Raw genomic sequence first — 19,422 nt, 5'->3', positions numbered from 1 at the left:
GAACTAAAATTAACTGTAAAAAAAATAATTGAAAACAGCAAAATTAGTAAACCACTAATTTTTTTAAATGATAGCAGAAAACATAAATTTTTTAAAACTAATTCAAACTTATAATAAAATCTATAATTGTATCTGAAAGATACAAAAATATCTGTTTCAATTTCACTGTTTCCATCATGAATAATACTACAGTACATATCGAAACGCCAGTGAACTCACACTGACTCTAGTCATTAACAATCCTGGCTGACTTGCACTTTAGTCTCTCAAGCTCAAACAGCGAAGAGACAGATTGACGGACATCTAAAAGAAAAAGAGAGTGAGTAGTGGACAAAAGGTGAGGAACTGGTAAGTGAAAGTTGTGAGGACAGATAGTGTCAGTGAGATAAGCGTGTTCGAGATAAAGGAGAATATATAGTTGGACACTGACAGAGAGGTGGGGAAATTAAAAAGGGGGAGGAGCCAAAGATTGAACCAAGAGCATGTGTGGGGAATATAAAAGCAAATCTAGTACATGCTGGTTTGATGTTATAGAGTTTAAAAAGCACAGTTGCTGTTGTTGTATAGAGGTGAATAATAATGAACTCTCTTGAACTATTTTAGCAGACCGACAAAATAAAAAATGATTTCATGGTTCATCTGCTGAATCCCTTTTCTAACTTAAGGTTGGAATTGTGGGATATGGACATTTAGGTGAGTTCTCCAAAGAAAACCTATATTTCAACAGCTACAACTTTCTCTGCTTTGATTAAATTTGCACTTTATTATAACCTGAAATCCTGACTGCCATAGTATTTATATTTATTTCATAATGATTATCAGTTGCGTTGGATAAGTAACTGTCCTGGATCATGTTTTCGCCTTCCTCAGGTGGGCAACCCTTCTGCCCTCTCTGACCCCCAGCATGAGCAAGATCTTCGCACTGTTGCAAAACGGTATGAGAAAACACTTTATGTGCCCAGTGGTGCATTATGGGGTGGCCAAGATTTTTAAAAAAATGATTGACAGTTGAACTTTGCGGGTAAGGCTATTTTCTTATAATTATTTTTAAACACAAGAAATTAAAGTACTGTTCAAAATCTGACTGGCCATAAAGAGGTGGTCTGCCAAAATGAAAATACTAAATATTAAGTTAACATATAACTAAAACTAAAGTTCAATGCAAGTTTCATTGTCCCTGCCACATTAAAACATTTCAAATGTTTCCCTTCTAGGCTCTCTCCATCCAAATGTCTAAACATCCCTCTTGCTTTCGGCTTGCTGGTGGTCTGCTCTCTGATTGGACGGAGATTAGTCTCTGATTGGAGACAGGACTGGAGAAATCATCTCGGATACTGTGTGTCACAAACTAGACCTCAAAAACTCAAGACATCAACACTCAAAACCTTTACTTTACACAAAAATAAATAACTAAATACCCCGGAAACCTGTCTCCATACATAGACCAGGCCACTTTTAAATTCAAATTTCAAGGACCTGTGGGAACCCTGAATCTAGTTTCTGTTAAGAAGCGGGAAATAAACTAAAGTGACCACTGTGTCAGGCTTTTTTTGGGGGGGTGGGTAGTTCGGGTTGTTAGGGCGTTGCTATGTCCTGTAATTGCTAAGGGGTTCAGAGTGATTTTTGGCATGTTGCTAGGTGGTTGCTCACTTGCACAAGTAAAAAATGTAATGTGCCTGAATCCCAGGTTTGGGTTTTCATTAAAATCCCTAACTGTTAATATAAGATATAGGATTTGTAACGTGAGCATTAGCAATCGAAGAACAATTATTGCAATCTCTCTTTTCCCTTCTCTCCAGATTATCAGACTACCATATTGTGGACACTAAGGTCCAGATGGGTTCACAGTGAAAATGGTGCGGCTAAACCCTGCCAAACTGGGAGCTGTAACAGGAAATGCCACATACAATTCCTTCTGGAGCAGCTTACTTGGTATGAGTGTGTAAGAAAGACAGATGTTGTTAACTGACAGAGTGCATAGCCAAAAAAACAACAATCTGGATTTACACAGAGAATGCAGACATAAACTGCCTTTGGAACTGTCCTCTTTGCTTTCTGTCCTGCTACAATTTCACGAAAAGTCCAAAAATGGTACATGACTATGCCATTAAATATCTCTCTGTCTTATTATATATTTTATCTGAAATTCTGTTTGCCTTTTTTCAGTCTGCAAGGGTCATGGAGGGAGGGTACAACTGTGTATTGATAACAGTGAACTGCTGCAGAAAGTTAACCGAAGAAAAACACACGATGAATTAATAAAACAAGTGTCATGGTAACAATGTAGTAGATTTTAATTTCAGTTTTACAGTCTTGACAGACATGACAAACTCTAACAGTGTTGGTGTATATTTGTATTACAGTACTAATGATGTTCCAGTGTATGCATTTGGCTGGTTAGCTTTACCTTCATCACTTGCTTGTCATTTAACTTAAACCAGTTTTTTTTTTTATAACCCTGGACAATTGCTGGATAGTCACCATGTTTGTGACATTACATAATACTGTGAAGGGAAATCTGCCACTGAGTAAAAGATGTTTTCAGAAAACAGTATATTCTGTCATTTACTCAATCTAAAGTCTTTTAAAAGATTTATGAATTTTTTGCTTTCGTGAAACACAAAGGGAAAAGTTTAGCTCTTTGAAATAAGCACAATGAAAATGAATAATGACTATGACTGTCAAACCATTATTTAAAGTTAGAACCATCTTAAATTTGGGTCCGTACTTCATACAAAGATATTGTATGACATTTAAAGACTTAAAGTGCGAGTCTTAAGGATTATTTGTATGATATTTTTATTTTTTTGCCCTTGACAGCCGCTGGTCACCCTCTGTGTTTATTTTGTATAACATGAACATCCTTCACAACCTCTTCTTCTGTGTTCCACGGAAGAAAGAAAGTCATACACCTTTGGGAAAAGTGCATTTATATTTTTTAACTACTCTTGTAAAGAGTTTCTAATAAAGTTCTTTTTAAAATAAATGTTTGTAACTTTTAACACTGGCCATTTGAATCACTGGCACACAGCTGGATATCAATTTCATATGAATTCATACAAATTGTCATATGAATAACTCTTGCTGCAATTTAATCCTTTGCACCTGTTGTTTTTTCACTAGGCTTCATACGAAACACACTTTCTTTCAAAAGAAAGTCTTAAAAATCACATAATTTGGCTCACCACATACTTAAATATCTTATTTATTTCTCTTCAGAAAACCAACATGCAGACATACTATTTGCAGGCGTTACGTTCACTTATAGGGGAGTGTTATTATGTGTGTGTCACTGTGTATATAAGTGCCTTACAGTATCATCAGTGTGTGTATGTATGGGTGTGTTTTAGTTTTTCTCAGGAAGACCAGCTGTATGATTCTTGTTCCGGTTCGGCAAGTTGAACGGTTGGCGGATGTTGACCCGGTCTTTCTCCGCCTCCAGATCTTCATCATATGGTTCCTCTTCTTCTTCAGCCTCACTGTGATGAGGAGACGAGTGAAGCGAGTGGGCAGGAGATGGGGGAACTGAGGCGGGCCGCGGGTAACGGAAGCCTGTGGCCTGAATTATGAAAATAAAAGAATAAATGTCAACAAATATATACTTTCTAGAGCTCTCATCCTTTTTGACTTCAAGGCCCCACATTGTCCACAACAAGATATAGAGGCCCAAGGACTTGTCCAGGTGTTTTTTTGCTCTCAAAATATTTTTAATTCACATTTCCTACCTGATAAATTAATTAGCAAAATGTATTTTTATAAATGTAAATATATTCAAATTACCATGTAAATCGAGCCTTAAGTAATGTACATGACTATTCCATGACTAAAAATAAAAAAATTCTCATATATTGAGGTTTTTCCATTGAGGAGGTGAATTAAAACAATATTTGTCTTGATTTTTAGATTTTTTTTTAGCTTATGTTAACTGTTGTTTTGTCTAATTTGAAATAATTTTAAGGCATCTTGAGGCCCCCTTTGAGGTCTGATGAGGACCCTGGTTGAGAATCACTTTTCTAGAGAACTAAACTTCAGATTTTTATTAAAATAAAACTAATACACTCAATTTCAATAGCTTGCTTCATCATTTTAACTTACGGAAGTGGGTTCTTGAGGTTCATAGATGTAGGTGTCCGGGAAAGCTTTCGCTAAAGCCATATGGCGGGCAGAAACATAATACTAAGAAAGAGAAACATGCTATATTAGATCATGACCAATAAGCTGCAAGCTTTGGTTTGATGCACATGAACTTAATTGTGTCTGACTGTCCCGGATGATAATTCACTGTGCATTTTTGAGTGTGTGTGAGTGTGTGTGTGTGTGTGTTATCTGACCCTGCCCAAATATCTCCAATCTAGCAAGTCACTGAGGCGCTCTGTTCGGTTCCTCTGAATGATCCTCTGCCTGCGGCTCTGCTGACAGAACTGAAACAGGAAGGAGGTCAGCTGATTACAGGACTCATCCACCGCACGGTACCGCCGATCCAGAATATAGATACCTGAAAGAGAGGGAATTTACAAGAATGTGCATTACACATAAAATGAAATAAATCTGATTCGAACAAAAATGAGAGAATCTTGCAGGTAATGTTCAACATTTCCATCATATATGTACAACTCTCACCGTAAGCTGACGGGTCGGCAATGTGCTCCTCCATGAAACAGCCAAACCCAGACAAGTTAGTGGAGACTGATGGGATGCCCATCACTGTACACTCCGCTGAGAATAATATGTTATTATTAATGTATTATCATTCGTACATTATTATTCAAAAGTTTGGAGTCAGCATTCTTTCTTTGCACATTTTGAAAAAAAGTATCTTCTGTTCACCAAACAGCATTTATTTTATATAAAAAAAACTAAATAAATAAATAAAATTATGAAACTTTATTACGGTTTAAAATTTCACGTGATCCTTCAGCTCAAAAACATTTATTATTATTATCATCAATGTTGAATACGGTTGTACTGCATAATACTTTTGTGGAAACTTAGATACAATTTTTTTTCAAAGTTCTTTGATGAATAGAAAAATAAAATAAAATAAAATAAAAAATATATAAAAATGTATTTACTGCCACTTTTGATAAATGTAATGCATTCATTCTGAATAAAAATTATTGCTTGTTACTATAACAGAATATATAATTTATTGGTTATGTACTAAAATTGTTTTCAATATTACTGCCCAAAGTTTTGAATGGATCATGCATGTACATAAATATGAACACGGTACACTGGTAGTGTGTGCAGTTTTACCTGGTGTGTATCCCCAGGGCTCATAGTAGGATGGAAATACTCCAAGATGGCAGCCTCTCACAAACTCCTCATAGTCCATTGGCAGGAGAGGAGAAGTTGAGGAGAGAAACTCTGGATGGAAGATCACCTAGTGAAGAACATGAGGCATTAAAGTGGATTCAGTGGTTGTGCTACATAAAGAATTAGCGCACTTTTATTTACATTATCCATTTTAGTATAGTTATCTGAGTGTGTGCGTGCATGTACATACCTTGACTCTGTCCTGAGCACTGTTAAAGAGGCCGATACGGCGGATGCAGTTGAGGATGGGGTCACTGCTGTCCTCCAGCATGTTGTGAGAGCAGATGGGGGGCAGGCACTGCCGCTGGGTGGCGAAGATGGCACGTTTCATCATGGTGAAATCCTCTTTATCTAACATCTTAGACACATCAGGCAGCTGCCCTCTAAGAACAATACAGCAAGCAATGTCACTCCTCAGAAGAGATTCTTACATTTTCTGAAAACAGTTCTACACAAAATCCAACTCACACTAAAAGTGATTCGTAGAGTTTCTTCCCAAAGTGCTCCTTCACAGTATGTGCAGTGTCCCTGGCAATACAACAAAGATGAAATTTCACAACAAAACTCATTCACTTCTTCAACAGTCTCTGTCTCAAAGTAAAAATTTGGAGAGAATTTTTTTTTTTACATGTATATGGGTTTTTTGAGTTCGAGTAAATAAAAACAGTTCGTTTTAATAATTTTTACTACTGTTTTCAATCAGGTGACTTTATGACTACTGTTTATTTCAAGAAAATCTATATATCAGCCATATCACCCTGCAGCCCAAGACTGGGCAACAAGCACCGTCCTTCGGATGAGACGTTAAACCGAGGTCCTGACTCTCTTGTAAAGAGTAGGGGTGTAACCCAGGTGTCTGGCCAAATTGCCCCCTAGGTCTTTGTCAATCATGCCCTCTTAATAATCCCCAACCACTTAATTCTCTCTCCTCTCCACCTGTAGCTGGTGTGTGGTGAGTGAACTGGCACACACTGGTGGTGGTTGATCAGACCCCCCACATGATTGTAAAATGTTTTGGGTGTACAACAGTACACAATAAAGTGCTATATAAATGCATCATTCATCATTCAAATAAACAAATATATTCCTTTCTACATCCAACACTGCAGAATGGCAACAGAAAAAAGGCAAATATGTTAGGATGCTCTACACCATTGTTATTATTGTTAAGTAAAACTAAAATGATTAAAAATTGTTTTCATTAGTTTCATAAAAAAAGCTGAAATACATAAAATATAAATATTACATGAGATAGTTAAACTTAAAAACCTATATAAAATAAAATTACTAAAACTGATTTAAAAATAAAAGATAAACTGAATTTAAATAAAATAATTAAATTAAAGAATATTTTAAAAACAAACTAATAAAATGACAAAAGCATATAGCAAAATTACTAAAACTTACACTAAAATGAAAATGATTAATAAAAGTGCGAAATATTAATAAATACGATAACAGAATATACATAATCCTAAAATAAAACTGCTTTTTAGACAACTTTGTTGTTTCTATTAAGTCGGTTGAGCTAAACGGAGTCATTCATGTTAGAAAGTCTTCACAGTGCAGTTACCAGAGCTGTTTCCGTACGGCTTGGCCCTTCAGGGTCTCCACGTTGAAGTTGTTGGTACGAGCAGGCATAATGAAGAATGCTATTATGGTCACTTCACTGTGATTCACCTGGACATACAAGAATATAGTTTCAAATCAAGGTCAAATTGAAACCTTTTCTAACAAAGATTCTTCATCTTTATAACCTTTTGTGTTCGAATGGACATGAGCCCTAAAACACAAATACTTACCCTCAACAGGTAATTAAGTCTAGCCAATGCTTCAAGAAAAATATCAGCTCCTTTATTTGAGAATTCATAGCGTCCAGCAATGAAGAGAAACAATGTCTTGTCAAGGTTAAAATCTAAATGCCTGCACACAAACCAGTAAGAGAAAACATGTATGACAAAGTGTATTGCTTTCGGACACATGAATATGATTGTGTGTCTTATGAGCTCTGACCCGTAGAAATGGCCTCTGACAAACTCCTGGATGCGTGCTTTACTCTGAGCGTGGAGGTTCTGGAACTCGTGCATGGCTGAGAACTTCTTCACATTCAGGCCATTTGGAGTCACGATATCTGACAGAGAAAGAAGAATGTGGATATCTTGGCAAACAGACATAACAGGGTGAAAATGCAGCAGCTTCCTGGCCAAAGTCCAATTCTGAACTAAATCAGGAAGCATCCACAGTAATGAAATGAAGCAGATCAATCTGCACATGATGACATCTTAAATTATGTCATCATCTGACTGTTTCATGACTGCTTTTTGCTGCCTTTAGGATGTAGTGTTACAATCTCTTGAGGAAACAGTACAGATAGAAACTTAAGTCACCTGGTTTCCGCTTTAGTAAGTGTTCTGCTTCAATGGCGGTGATCTGAGAGACGGTGGTGAAGACGTGTGCACAGCGGGCTGCTGCACGCTCCAGACAGTACCGATGATAGATCTGCCTGTCACCGGCCTCTTTATCCACATTGAACTACACATGGAGAAATAACGGCAGACACTTCAGGAAGCTCTCTTTAAATTAATTCCATGAACTTTTCTCTTTCTCTCTATGCGTTTATCCATTTAGAGCATTCTCTTGGTGTTAAATCTACATGTGCTTAAAAATAGGGAACATTTTCTAAAGAAATCTGATTCTATGGGGCTGTGAGGTGTGGGTTATAATAAACAGCATAAACGGAGGACGTATCATTTATTGACAAAAACACATTCTCTCGCACAAACCTCAGCGAGTTTGTTGTAGAAGTCCACGTTCCCAGCACACAGGTAGCGGCCGAGCAGCGTGGCGTGTGTGGTGAAGATGGTTGCTACAGGTAACTGGCGCTGCCTGCATAAGACGAGTCCTAAACCCGCCAGCCACTCGTGAAAATGTGCTACAATGTGAGGAGTTTCGTCACACTGAGCTGCAAACTGAAACACACACATTCAAATTATAGTTGATGAGAATTAAAAGTGCTGTTTGTAAGTTTTTGATTCTACTAAAGCATAAATAGAAGCATAAGAGGGGGGGTTGTGTCCAAGTTCCAATTATCTCTTATGTATCTCTTTTTTCTCTTATATATATATATTGTGACGGGAGGAGCACAAGACAGACACAGTGGGCGTGGCGTCAGGCCTCGGAGAGGCTTTTATTAACAGAAAATCAAATAAAACAGGGGATAGAGGTGGCCAAAGGGGAAGAATGTCCAAAATAAACAGGGAATCTGGTGTCCTCGTCGTGCTGCGGGGTTCGTGTGTGTCGGGCAGTGTTCATGGAGGAAGAGTCCAGATAAGGGGCAGAGTCCGGCGGCCGCACGCGCTCCCCTCTTCGGTCCGGGGCGCGAGGGGCGGCGGCTTCCTCTAGCGGCCGCATCATTCTCGTTGGCCGCGGCACTGGCAGGGGATGGACGGCCCGGCATCCTGGCCCGACGGCCGTGTAAACGGGTGCAGTTCCCATCCGGATCGCGGGTCCGGCAGCTCACGTCTCTAGTGGTGCGGGAGTCCCTCAACGCACCCTTCCTGGACCCACGAGGACACCAGTGTGCATGCACGGGGAAGAGACCGGTCTCCCGAGGAGAGGACCGTGGGGCTTTTAAACAGCGGCGGTGATGAGGCTCCATTTCCTTCAGGTGTGCCCCATCACACGCCGCCAGCCCTGACTCTTCCAGCGCCCCTCCTCTCACACACCCACTCCAGTCGGGAGCCTTGTGAAGGGCGGCGATTTAGGACGGGGTGCCGGTGACAATCAGGGAGGAGGCAGCTGACTCGTCACAATATATATATATATATATATATATATATATATATATATGTGTATGTGTGTGTGTGTGTGTGTGTGTGTGTGTGTGTGTGTGTGTGTGTGTGTGTGTGTGTGTGTGTGTGTGTGTGTGTGTGTGTATAAAAAAAAACATTTACTGAATAACCAAAAACAGGAAATAGGCATAAGAACATAGATATTTAATTTCTATTAAATAACTAACTATAACCCATACCTGTTGTTATAATTATCTATTAAAACTATTAAAAAGTTTTTGTAAAGTAAAATAGTTGAGATAAAACATAAATATTATAATTTTAAGTGTAAACTTAAAAAAAAAAAAAAAACTTACAATGCAACTAACTGAAATAAATAACTTTGATGTTAAAGTACAGTCGTGGCCAAAAGTTTTGAGAATTACATAAATATTGGAAATTGGAAAAGTTGCTGCTTAAGTTTTTATAATAGCAATTTGCATATACTCCAGAATGTTATGAAGAGTGATCAGATGAATTGCATAGTCCTTCTTTGCCATGAAAATTAACTTAATCCCAAAAAAACCTTTCCACTGCATTTCATTGCTGTCATTAAAAGGACCTGCTGAGATCATTTCAGTAATCGTCTTGTTAACTCAGGTGAGAATGTTGACGAGCACAAGGCTGGAGATCATTATGTCAGGCTGATTGGGTTAGAATGGCAGACTTGACATGTTAAAAGGAGGGTGATGCTTGAAATCATTGTTCTTCCATTGTTAACCACGGTGACCTGCAAAGAAACGCGTGCAACCATCATTGCGTTGCATAAAAATGGCTTCACAGGCAAGGATATTGTGGCTACTAAGATTGCACCTAAATAAAAAATTTATAGGATCATCAAGAACTTCAAGGAAAGAGGTTAAATTCTTGTAAAGAAGGCTTCAGGGCGTCCAAGAAAGTCCAGCAAGCGCCAGGATCATCTCCTAAAGAGGATTCAGCTGCGGGATCGGAGTGCCACCAGTGCAGAGCTTGCTCAGGAATGGCAGCAGGCAGGTGTGAGCGCATCTGCACGCACAGTGAGGCCAAGACTTTTGGAAGATGGCCTGGTGTCAAGAAGGGCAGCAAAGAAGCCACTTCTCTCCAAAAAAACATCGGGGACAGATTGATCTTCTGCAGAAAGTATAGTGAATGGACTGCTGAGGACTGGGGCAAAGTCATATTCTCCGATGAAGCCCCTTTCCGATTGTTTAGGGCATCTGGAAAAAGGCTTGTCCGGAGAAGAAAAGGTGAGCGCTACCATCAGTCCTGTGTCATGCCAACAGTAAAGCATCCTGACACCATTCATGTGTGGGGTTGTTTCTCATCCAAGGGAGTGGGCTCACTCACACTTCTGCCCAAAAACACAGACATGAATAAAGAATGGTACCAAAACACCCTCCAACAGCAACTTCTTCCAACAATCCAACAACAGTTTGGTGAAGAACAATGCATTTTCCAGCACGATGGAGCACCGTGCCATAAGGCAAAAGTGAAAACTAAGTGGCTCGGGGACCAGAATGTTGAAATTTTGGGTCCATGGCCTGGAAACTCCCCAGATCTTAATCCCATTGAGAACTTGTGGTCAATCCTCAAGAGGCGGGTGGACAAACAAAAACTCACTAATTCTGACAAACTCCAAAAAGTGATGAAAGAATGGGTTGCTATCAGTCAGGATTTGGCCCAGAAGTTGATTGAGAGCATGCCCAGTCGAATTGCAGAGGTCCTGAAAAAGAAGGGCCAACACTGCAAATACTGACTCTTTGCATAAATGTCATGTAATTGTCTATAAAAGCCTTTGAAACGTATGAAGTGCTTGTAATTATATTTCAGTGCATCACAGAAACAACTGAAACAAAGATCTAAAAGCAGTTTCGCAGCAAACTTTTTGAAAACTAATTTTTATGTAATTCTCAAAACTTTTGGCCACGACTGTAACTAAAATTACCACAACTTAGCCTCAATTAAAAATAAATTAAAGCTTAATAGAAATATAAAAATATATATAATAACAAAATGACATAAAATTATTAAAACTTTAACTAAAATTAAGATGGAACTGAAAATACAAAAATAAGATGAAGAGTTCACAATATTAATAGTAATACTAAAACAACACTGCACACCTCTCCCAGTAGCCATGCAGTGAGGAAGCCAAAGAGAACAGCATCGTTAGCCTCTCTGTCGAACCAGGGCACACCAATACTGCAATTCTCCCACAATTCACTCTTCCAGCGGTCCAGAGACCAGGCTGTGAAAGCCACATCGAGCAGAATCACATATGGAGATCCTTCAATCAGCCATCGACCAAAATATACCTAGAGTAGAAGGGAAAGGAAAGCAGGAAATTAGAAACTTTGTCACATTGCTAGACATTAAAAATGATACCATTCAACAGAAATAGTACTCTGATAACCAAGATCTCACGTGTTCATAAGATCTTCATACAGTTTTTTTTTTTTATTGTTTTTAATCGAACTTTTTTCCTTTTTTATATAAAGAAAAACAGCAAAAAACCCAATAACAACAATTAAAGTTAAAATAAGTACACAAATCCTTGACAGCACTTCAAAGAATACACCACATACCAGCACATTCACTGCATTGTTCAAGCATTAACATATATCAAGTCTATTTATTTCCAGCATCGGACTATCTCTTTCTAAAACTTTACCGATTTCCCTTTTAACACCTTGCCACTACTTTTGTAATTTGGGACATTCCCAGAATATATGCACATAGTCCCCCACCATCCCGCAACCTCTGCAGCATTGTGATAATGGCGAGGTACTGTCAAATTTGGCAACCACCAGTGGAACTCTAAAGAATCTCATTTTCATTTTCCAATCAAATTCCTTCCATATTTGACTGCTGATACCCTTATGACAGCTAGCACATATTTTTAACCACATATCATCCTCTATTACAGCATTCAACTCTAGTTCCCAGTTTCTTTTGATATGAAACATGTCATTAGATCGGTCCTGCATAAATATGTGCTATATGATATTTAGTGGGTAGATCATGTTCAATAATATTGATAAAATATTTTTCAATATTTGTTGGAGATCTTTTAATGATGTCCCAGTGTTTATGAGTTGTGATAGTGTCATAATTGTAAATACCTATAGAGATCATTCGATCTCAATGTAAACTTGTCACGTAATTGAAAAAAAGATCTTATGGTTTCTCCATCAAATATTTGATTAATTATCTTTAAACCATTCGTTTCCCATCTACTAAAGGCACTATCCCATATGGAAGGGAGGAAATCTGGGTTACCTTTAATAGGTATTCCACTTGATATGGTGATTACTCCTCTAAACTTTTTTTTGTATTGTGGACCAAATTTTGACAGTGTGCTGTATCCATATATTTGTTTTCTTCATTCTTTTCTGTGCTTGCAAGTCCATGAATGGCAGAACTGTCAAAGAGACTCCAGGAAGCGAATTCTGTTCAATATTAACCCATTCTGCCTCCTTATCAATGCCAAGCCATACAGCCATAGCCCTAAGCTGAGCAGCCCAATAATAGTATCTAAGATTAGGAAGGTTCAAACCCCCCTGTCCTTATTTGACATAAGTATTTTAAGTCTAATTCTTGGTCTTTTGTTTTGCCAAATAAACTTTGAAATCCATTTTTCTATTTTATTAAATGCTGAGACTGGAACCATAACAGGGAGAGACTGAAATAGGAAGAGAAGCCTCGGCAGTATGTTCATTTTTACGGTTTCAATCCTTCAAAACATGGAGAGAGGCAATACCTCCCATCTCGCCAAGTCTTTTCTTATGGTCTCAAAGAGCTGTGAGTAGTTAGCAGAGTATAACTGTGATGCCATGGGTGTAAGTGTGACACCCTTACTAGACCATCAAAAAAATACTTCATTATCTAACTGAGTTGGCCAATGTCCAGAAATCATCATTGCTTCTGATTTCTCAGCATTTACCTTATATCCAGAAACTAAGCCATAATCTCTAAGACACTCTAGGGTTTTCAATGAATAATAGTACGTCATCGGCGTGTAACGATATTTTATGACACTTCCCTCCTTTATCTGTTATGCCCTGTATTCCTGGAGTTGCTCCTTATCAACTCCGCTAATGGCTCCATACTAAGAGCAAATAAGACTGGAGACATTCCATCTCCCTGACGAGTTCCCCTACCTTTTTAAAAAACTCTGAGCAGTGACCATTTACTCAAACTCTTGATTTAGGATTTTTATAAAAAATCTTTACCCACTTCACAAAAAGTGTCATGAAACCCCATTTAATTTAGAGTCTGTTTCAGAAACACCCAGTCTACCCTATCAAATGCTTTCTCAAGGTGTTTTACTATCTTTTCCAATTAGTTGTAAGTTTAAAACTCTTCTTATGTTATTTGTTCCATATCTTTTATTAATAAATCCAGTCTGGTCCGGATTGACCAATTTTTTTATATGCTTCTGAATTCTGTTTGCTATGACTGAAGTTAATATTTTCATATTCTGACATAGTAAGCTTATTGGTCTATAAGCCATACATTGTGTAGGGTCATTTCCAGTTTTATGAATTACCGTTATAATTGCGTCAGACCATGAATGTGGGGGGATCTTCATCATGTAGCACATAGTTAAACACCTTACATAAATCAGGAGCCAATTAGTTTACAAATGCCTTGTAGAATTCTCTGGGGAATCCGTCCACCCCTGGTGACTTATTATTTTTTAAATTTGCCATTTTCGCCCTTATTTCTTCTTCTGTAATAGGGGATATTATTTTCTTTGCTGTTTCTTCTGTTAGTTTATTTAGTTCAATTTTTCACATAAATGATTTAATTCTTTCCTCCTTATTTATTAATTTCTGGCCTTCATATAATTCATATCATAATATTTTCTGCTTACAAATCTGAGTGCCCCCTCTGCTTTATATGTAAGCAAATCATCTAATTTCTTTCTTTCCTGCTTTAAACGTTCTAAAATTTTAATTTGACCTGTTTGTTTATGTTCAGATTCCAGTTTCCTGTTTTCATTCTCTATCTCGCTTTGTTTGGCTAATCTCAACTTTTTATTCCTAGATGTTATTTCTATTATTTTACCTCTTGTCACTGCTTTGGCCCCCTGCCACAAAATAGATGGGGTAACCAGTTCATTATCATTAATATCAAAGTATTCAATCAGTTGTTGTCTTATTTCTTCTTTCGCCTTACAATCATTTATTACTGAGACATTTAATCTCCAATATTTAAATTGTCTATCTTGTCCTAACTGAAGTTTTAGCCTAACTGGAGCATCATCAGATATAGTTATGGGATCTATATTACATTGTCTGATATCATGTAAATCTGCTCTTGATGTGCAGAAGAAGTATATTCTAGAATAACACCATGTACATGCGACATAAAGGTAAAATCTTTCTCTTTGGGCTGCAAATAACGCCAAATATCTGTTAAACCTAATTCTCTCATTATTCCTAAAAGAGCTTTAACTTTTTTTGACTGTGGTCCCCTTTCTGCTGGTAACCTATCAACACTACTATCTAATAGACAGTTAAAGTCCCCACCAATTAAATACATTCCCTCACCTTTCTGTGCCAAAAGAGAGAAAACATTCTTGAAAAATTGTGGATATTCCTCGTTAGGTGCATAAAGATTAAGAATAGTGATTTTATTGCCTGAAATTGTTCCAACTACCATCCCTCTTTATCTTTATATACTTGCGCCATATTAAAAAAAAAACAGACTTGGCAAACATGATTGCAACACCTCTTTTCTTTCCCTTGTTATATGAGGAACTGTAAACTTGGTCCACCCATTCCCTCCTCAGTTTTAAATGTTCCCCATCAGAGAGGTGGGTCTTTTGAAGCAGTGCAATAGAGAATAGCATTTTTCTAAGATGATTAAATATTTTCTTTCTTTTAATTGGGCTGCTCAGTCCTTTCACATTATAACTGACACAAATTGAATTATGCCTTGGCATTGGTATAAATATTGTATGTTCCAGTAATATAGAATAATAAAAACACTTTAGCTGTCAAGGGTAGATAATTAAAGTAAACAAACACAAAAACAGGAACTATGTACACGAACAAGACTTCCAAGCATCCATTCGGCCAAGTTCTTGTCTCATAGGCCAAATCCTGATGTAAGAAGGGCAGGGAGTTGTGATGTTGACTCCTTGGGATATCAAAAGTGCACCAAGTTTTGAAACACGGCCGCCTCCAAGAGTGATTTCCACTCAGCAAAACGTCAATTTAGAAAAAAAAAAAAATTATTATCCCGAAAGAAAAGAAGAGGGAGAGAAGAAAAAAAAAAGTTTCTTCATCGTATGTATTCCATAGTGTACCAGTTTCTTTTATAATTTAGCCAGAGTTTACTCAATTTCTGAAGCAAAAATATCCCGTTTAAATGAACCTCTTTATATTTGGGTGATTCACTCCTGCAAAAATGCTTGAAGATCCGTGTCGGACAGCTTCGCAGTGGTCGATCCATGTCTACCTTTACCTTACATTGACCATCTTGCCTTTGATATTTCTCTTGCTTGTCGGTCTCGTTCATCCACTCGAACTTTAATTCCCAGGTCCCGTAGAGTTGGTGCAGCATCCATCAGGGTAGGAAAAGTTTTAACTCCCGTCTCCAGGTAGATCCTTATCTGTGCTGGATAGATACATAGAGCTTGCATATTCTTCTTTTTGAGCTGTTTCATTACTTCTCATACCTGCTTTCTCATCCTCTGCAACTCAGGTGAGTAGTCATTGTCAAAGAAGATCCATTTCGCGTTGTAAAGGACCTGTTTCTGTGACCAGGCTTTTCGAGATCTTCATACAGTTTTGCCCCAAATTTTCAAGGATAACAACTCCACATGGACAAGCTGGCAAACATTTTTAGTTAATACATACTATGAGAAACCTGGATGCTTGACTTCGATTTATACAAATACATTTCTGTTCATACCGATGGTGACTCTGCAATAACACTGGTGCCAATTTACACTGTATCTTTCAGGGGAATATTTCCTCAAAGAACCGAAATATACCTCAGTCTGGCTGTCAGACACTGATATAGCCTTTATCCTTTAACGCACACACACCAGAGAGATGTCACACAAACACTTAATGAAGGTTTAGGGTTTCACTGCGGATAAGAGCAGATTAAAACGGCTGTGTGGTGCATGTGTGTGTGAGAACATATTAGTGTGGATAAACGGAGAGGTGAACAAACCTAAAGCTAGAAACTGCCTTCTTTTCGGATTTATCAAATCAACTAACCAGAAAAGTATGAAAGTGTGTGAATGTGTATACCTTGCACCCACTGCTGTTCATTTTATCAATGGTTCTCCTGAGTGTCGCATTGCAGGGTTCGATCAGCTCCACTTGTGTCCTGACACTGGACTCCATATACGGGCCCACCAGAAAGTAGTTCTCACCCCATTCCTCGCAGGTCAGGCGCGCCTTGGTCTGGATCACAGTGTAAATGCCACCAACTGCCACAAAACCAGAGTGGTTAGTTAACCTTTAACAGATGTTTAGGTCCAGAAAGAAAAGGCCACCCAACCCTTTGAACTTGATATTGTCAACAGGTCCCCTTGACCCCTCCTTGACCTTTATCTAATCTAGCAGTCAATAATATATAATATTCACTTAAAGAGCACAGCATATTCCAACACCAAAGTCACATGACTCTTGCGCCCCTGAGTATGTGGATACAGTATCTGTGAACGCTCGGCAGCTGAGTCATGTGGTGCATATAAAACAACAACAGTATCTGGTTTCAGGTAGATGACTGTCTCTCATAGAGTGCTTCAAAATAATTAGTGGACAAAATAAACTGGACATATACTTTCAATACAGTCTTATATGGTGTTCTTCCTATAGTCCTATTTGTTTTCTGTGTACAAAGAGTAAATGGGATCAGGTGGTATCAGGTATCCAAGTTCAAAACAAACAAGGTATTATGCCCAAAAAACTATGGTATATACACTTTAGCACGTTTTTGTTAGTGCACTCATGACATGTCAATGGAACAATGCGATAAATATCTTAAAACTAAATTAACACAACTGCTCAAAAGCTCAGGATCAGATTTTTTTTAAAGGAAATTAATACTTTCATTCTTTTATTAATCAAAAGAACATTAAATGGATCAAAAGTGACAGCAAAGGCATTTATGTTAGAAAAGAGATCCATTTCAGATAAATGCTGAACTATTCATCAAAAAATCTTTTTTTTTAATCCAAGATAACATTAAATCTAATCTAATTAACAAATCTTAGTTAACACTGACAATAATAATGAATGTTTTACATAATCAGCATACTAGAATGATTTCTTAAGGTTTATGTGACACTGAAGACAGCAGTAATGATGCGTGTAAATGTGTACGATGATACATTAGAATTGAAACTTCATATCCAAGAAATGAAACATGCACACCTTTATTAGCGACCTCCCATGCGATCTCGAACAGGACTGCATCCTCCCGATCAAACTCTTCATCCCAGTCCTCCAAGCCAGACAGGGAGGTGACCGACAAACTGCGCGCCAGTGGCATGCTGGGTAATATAATTTCAATCAATCGATCAAATTTTTTTTTTGATTAATACAGTAATGTCATTTGTACTGAACTCCTGACATTTAAAGTAATATTCAGCTTATATCCATCATATAAATGTGAACTTTATATCATGTGCAGAAAGCTGTCGACATCAGTATATGACCTTCAAGCAATGGCACCACACACACACACACACAGACACACACTTCCTTTATTCTCAACTGACACAAAATTATATCAACAGCAATTCATTAAAATGACTCATCTTCTAACATGGCTCACTGGCTCTTCCTCTCTCGGATTTGCACACACAAATACATTTGAAAAAGCTTAGTACCTTTTTGGTACTAGGAGCAAGTGCATGTTCAAATCATATCATATGTTGAGATGTCTACAAGTACACTGTGACTGTGCCTTCATCTCATGTCTAGGCATGACTTTTTACACGGTCTATGATCATGACACCATTTAATCATTCAGACCACTACTTACACACCCTCCACTTTCAACATACCTTGAGCAACATGAGGCCAGTTTTACAAGAAAGACAGAAAGTGAGTGAGAGATGGCGTTTATAGCCCCTGTAAACCCATAAAGGCTTCATGAATGACATAACGGTACTTTGAGGTCCTCCATACAATATAAACACACCTTCACGCACTTGCTACATGGATTATGAAACCACTATTTAGTGTTCTTAAGTGTTAGTGAAGTGTCATTCAAAACCGAGCCGCGATTTTTAACTGTTTCGACGCAGACACGCGTGCGCGCGCGCGCTGACATGGTACGTGCGCTTTGACCACACAGTCGAACGCAGAACGTCACAGTCGCCATAAAGTTTCGTGGACATAAATATAACAGTGCGTAATATACAAGGTCGCACACGATCAGAAAAGTCGCAAGCTTTTCGTCTGCACGCTTGAGGAAGGATGGCCAGTCGGACGCGGGCTATACAAGTGGGTTTGACCCTCGTAAACGCGTGACAGGAATCACGGGCTTCGCAAATGAATGGTAACGTTCCTCTGCAGGTTTTAAAACACATGGACATGTAATTTCAGACTGACAACACATAAAAGCAGTGAGTTAAGTAATGCACTCACCCTGCGGTAACGTCTTCTCCTCGCTTAGCGACGCAAGCTTCACATCTGCTGGAGTCAATCACCAGAAGGCTGAACTGACAGTGGGCAATTCTCCTTGTATTATACGGCAATTTGTCTGTCCGTCAGGGTGACAGCCTGCAGGCTACAAGAGACGTCATAAAGATATGGGCGTGTCTTATCAGAAGCTGACTCCTCCCCCTTGATCTATCAGGAGCTGCGTGTATGGTATGTCTGCGTGCTGCGTCTTTTACTGTCTATGGCTGCGTCTCCTCAACATTGCTCACTTCCGCAAAGATATAGGCGTTTACCTGAAGGAAGAGTTTGATTGGCTAAACATAATGTTGGGGAAAAATTAGCTTTCCTCGGGCAACTCGCAAGGATAGTTAGTAAGCCACTGGCTTTTGCGTTTTGTGCGCACTTGAAGCTGCACACCCTCAAGAAACTGACTTCTGCATTGATCATTATAATCAACGACTATGCTTGTACAGTACATTTATTACAGATTTTTGTTTTACTAACCTGATAAATGTTTATTTTATATGTAATGTATACAGATATTCTACTATTTTGTTCTATTTTCTTATTTTATTCATTAATAAGCACTTATTGTATACAGTTGTATTATTATTTTGTTATTTTAAAATTTTACATGAATTTTTCTTGTCAATGCTTGT

At 38.2% G+C, this 19,422-nt stretch overlaps 1 protein-coding gene and 1 long non-coding RNA gene across 2 annotated transcripts; one reads left to right on the top strand and one right to left on the bottom strand.

Annotated features, from left to right (window-relative positions):
• Positions 1-267: 267 nt before the first annotated feature.
• Positions 268-2,672, top strand: LOC132149031 (uncharacterized). The gene is made up of 3 exons (XR_009434994.1): positions 268-935; positions 1,215-1,336; positions 1,800-2,672. It is a non-coding gene; the product is annotated as an uncharacterized LOC132149031 (long non-coding RNA).
• A 517-nt stretch (positions 2,673-3,189) lies between these two features.
• Positions 3,190-18,889, bottom strand: LOC132149030 (glycogen [starch] synthase, muscle-like). Its single transcript, XM_059557923.1, has 16 exons — positions 18,749-18,889; positions 17,528-17,646; positions 16,397-16,578; positions 11,249-11,440; positions 8,100-8,285; positions 7,704-7,848; positions 7,330-7,447; positions 7,119-7,239; positions 6,890-6,996; positions 5,785-5,844; positions 5,507-5,699; positions 5,257-5,383; positions 4,621-4,716; positions 4,332-4,495; positions 4,096-4,176; positions 3,190-3,559 (listed from the first exon to the last, which is right to left on the bottom strand). The coding sequence occupies exons 2-16, from the start codon at positions 17,643-17,645 to the stop codon at positions 3,347-3,349; spliced, it is 2,103 nt and encodes a 700-aa protein (XP_059413906.1). The 5' UTR covers position 17,646; positions 18,749-18,889; the 3' UTR covers positions 3,190-3,346.
• Positions 18,890-19,422: the final 533 nt, after the last annotated feature.

Source organism: Carassius carassius, chromosome 9 (genome assembly GCF_963082965.1).
Source record: "Carassius carassius chromosome 9, fCarCar2.1, whole genome shotgun sequence".
NCBI lineage: Eukaryota > Metazoa > Chordata > Actinopteri > Cypriniformes > Cyprinidae > Carassius > Carassius carassius.
Note: the sequence above shows the minus strand (reverse complement) of the source record. Positions and strands in the feature narration are given on the sequence as shown.